The 1,534-nt window shown below is 64.1% G+C and overlaps 1 protein-coding gene across 1 annotated transcript in view; it reads left to right on the top strand.

Annotated features, from left to right (window-relative positions):
* Positions 1 to 71: 71 nt before the first annotated feature.
* Positions 72 to 1,534, top strand: part of RPL3L (ribosomal protein L3 like) — a 7,015-nt gene continuing 5,552 nt past the window's right edge. The window contains exons 1-2 of the mRNA XM_006146385.3: positions 72 to 230; positions 534 to 726. Of these exons, the coding sequence (XP_006146447.1) occupies positions 228 to 230; positions 534 to 726 (196 nt within the window). The 5' untranslated portion in view covers positions 72 to 227. The remainder of the gene's footprint in view (positions 231 to 533; positions 727 to 1,534) is intronic.

Genomic DNA, 1,534 nt, shown 5'->3' with positions numbered 1-1,534 from the left:
GGAGTCGGGCAGAGAGTGGCAGCCCTGGCTCCCGTCCCCCCAGTGCCCATCCGATGCCACCCTCGCCCCGCCCTGGCCTGCTCCTGGCACTGACACTGAGCTGGCCCTGGGGATGATGGGGCTCTCCTGCCAGGGCTAAATCTGGGATCTGGCCGTGTGCTGCCCCTGCCACTCGACCTCTGGCGCCTGGTGGGGAGGCCCTTCCTGGCCTGCAGGGACCGGCCACCATGGTTAGTGGGGCCAGGGTGACAGCAGGGTGGGCTGGGGCCGGGGCACACCTGCCTTCCTGGGGAGGGGAGAGCAGGGCCAGTCCTCGGAACCAGGAGCTGGGAGGTAGCCGGGCAGCAGGGGCAGGCTGAGGCTCGGGAGGCTCAGGCCTGTGGGTGCTCGCCCCTCCTCTCCCTTCCTGCTGCGGGGGAGGCCCAGAGGACCACTGGCCTCCGCCTGAGGAGTCTACCCGCTGTTCTGGGCCTGGGCTCTGGAGCCATCCTGCCGCCAAAGACCCCAGCTCTGACCTCCCTTCTGGCCTGCAGTCCCACCGGAAGTTCTCGGCCCCTCGGCACGGACACCTGGGCTTCCTGCCCCACAAGAGGAGCCGCCGGCACCGGGGCAAGGTGAAGACGTGGCCGCGCGATGACCCCAGCCAGCCCGTGCACCTCACCGCGTTCCTGGGCTACAAGGCGGGCATGACGCACGCCCTGCGCGAGGTGCACCGGCCGGGGCTCAGTGAGTTGCTGCGGGCGGGCGGGCGGCAGGGGCAGGTGGAACCCTCCTGCAGGCTGCAGCCGGGGCTGGCTCCGAGGTCCGGGGCGCACCGCGGTCCTGGAGAGGGCCAGTCCTGCCGGCGACAGGACAGGCCGGGGCCTGGCTGGCCTTTGTTGAGGGCTGCCCAGGGCGAGGCCCCGCGAGGTCACAGCAGAGGAAACGAGGCGAGGGCAGTGCCGGGAGCGCCCACGCCCCGGCCTGCAGGTCTGTACTGGGCCCTGGCCCACTGTCTCGCACGCGCACGCGCACGCGCACGATAGTGGGGCGGACCCCGTTGTGCCCCGTTTGCCCCAGCAGCGCACACCCGTAAGACCGCGGTCACGCACACGTACGTGTGCGCAGTCCCTGCGTCCACCACCTCAGTCCAGATCTGGAACATTCTACCCCACCAGGCCCCCTTGAGTGGCATTTTCTCTTCCTTTTTTTTTTAAAGGAAAATTAGATGACATAAAATTTTAACCCTCTTTTTATTTCTTTTTTTAAGAATTATTTTATTTAACTCTATTTTTTAAATTTTATTTACTTATTTTAACTTGACCAGAGAGGGACAGAGTGAGAAAGAGGGAAAATGAGAAAGCAAGCCACCAGGTCTGGGACTTGAACCATGGTCGGCCATGTGGGAGTCCAGCACCATAACCACCACACCACCTGCTGGTCCCTTCCTTCCTTCCTTCCTTCCTTCCTTCCTCCCTCCCTCCCTCCCTCCCTCCCTCCCTTCCTTCCTTCCTTCCTTCCTTCCTTCCTTCCTTCCTTCCTTCCTTCCTTCCTT

This window comes from Tupaia chinensis, unplaced genomic scaffold (assembly GCF_000334495.1).
Source record: "Tupaia chinensis unplaced genomic scaffold, TupChi_1.0 Scaffold000178_1, whole genome shotgun sequence".
Taxonomy (NCBI): Eukaryota; Metazoa; Chordata; class Mammalia; order Scandentia; family Tupaiidae; genus Tupaia; species Tupaia belangeri.
Note: the sequence above shows the minus strand (reverse complement) of the source record. Positions and strands in the feature narration are given on the sequence as shown.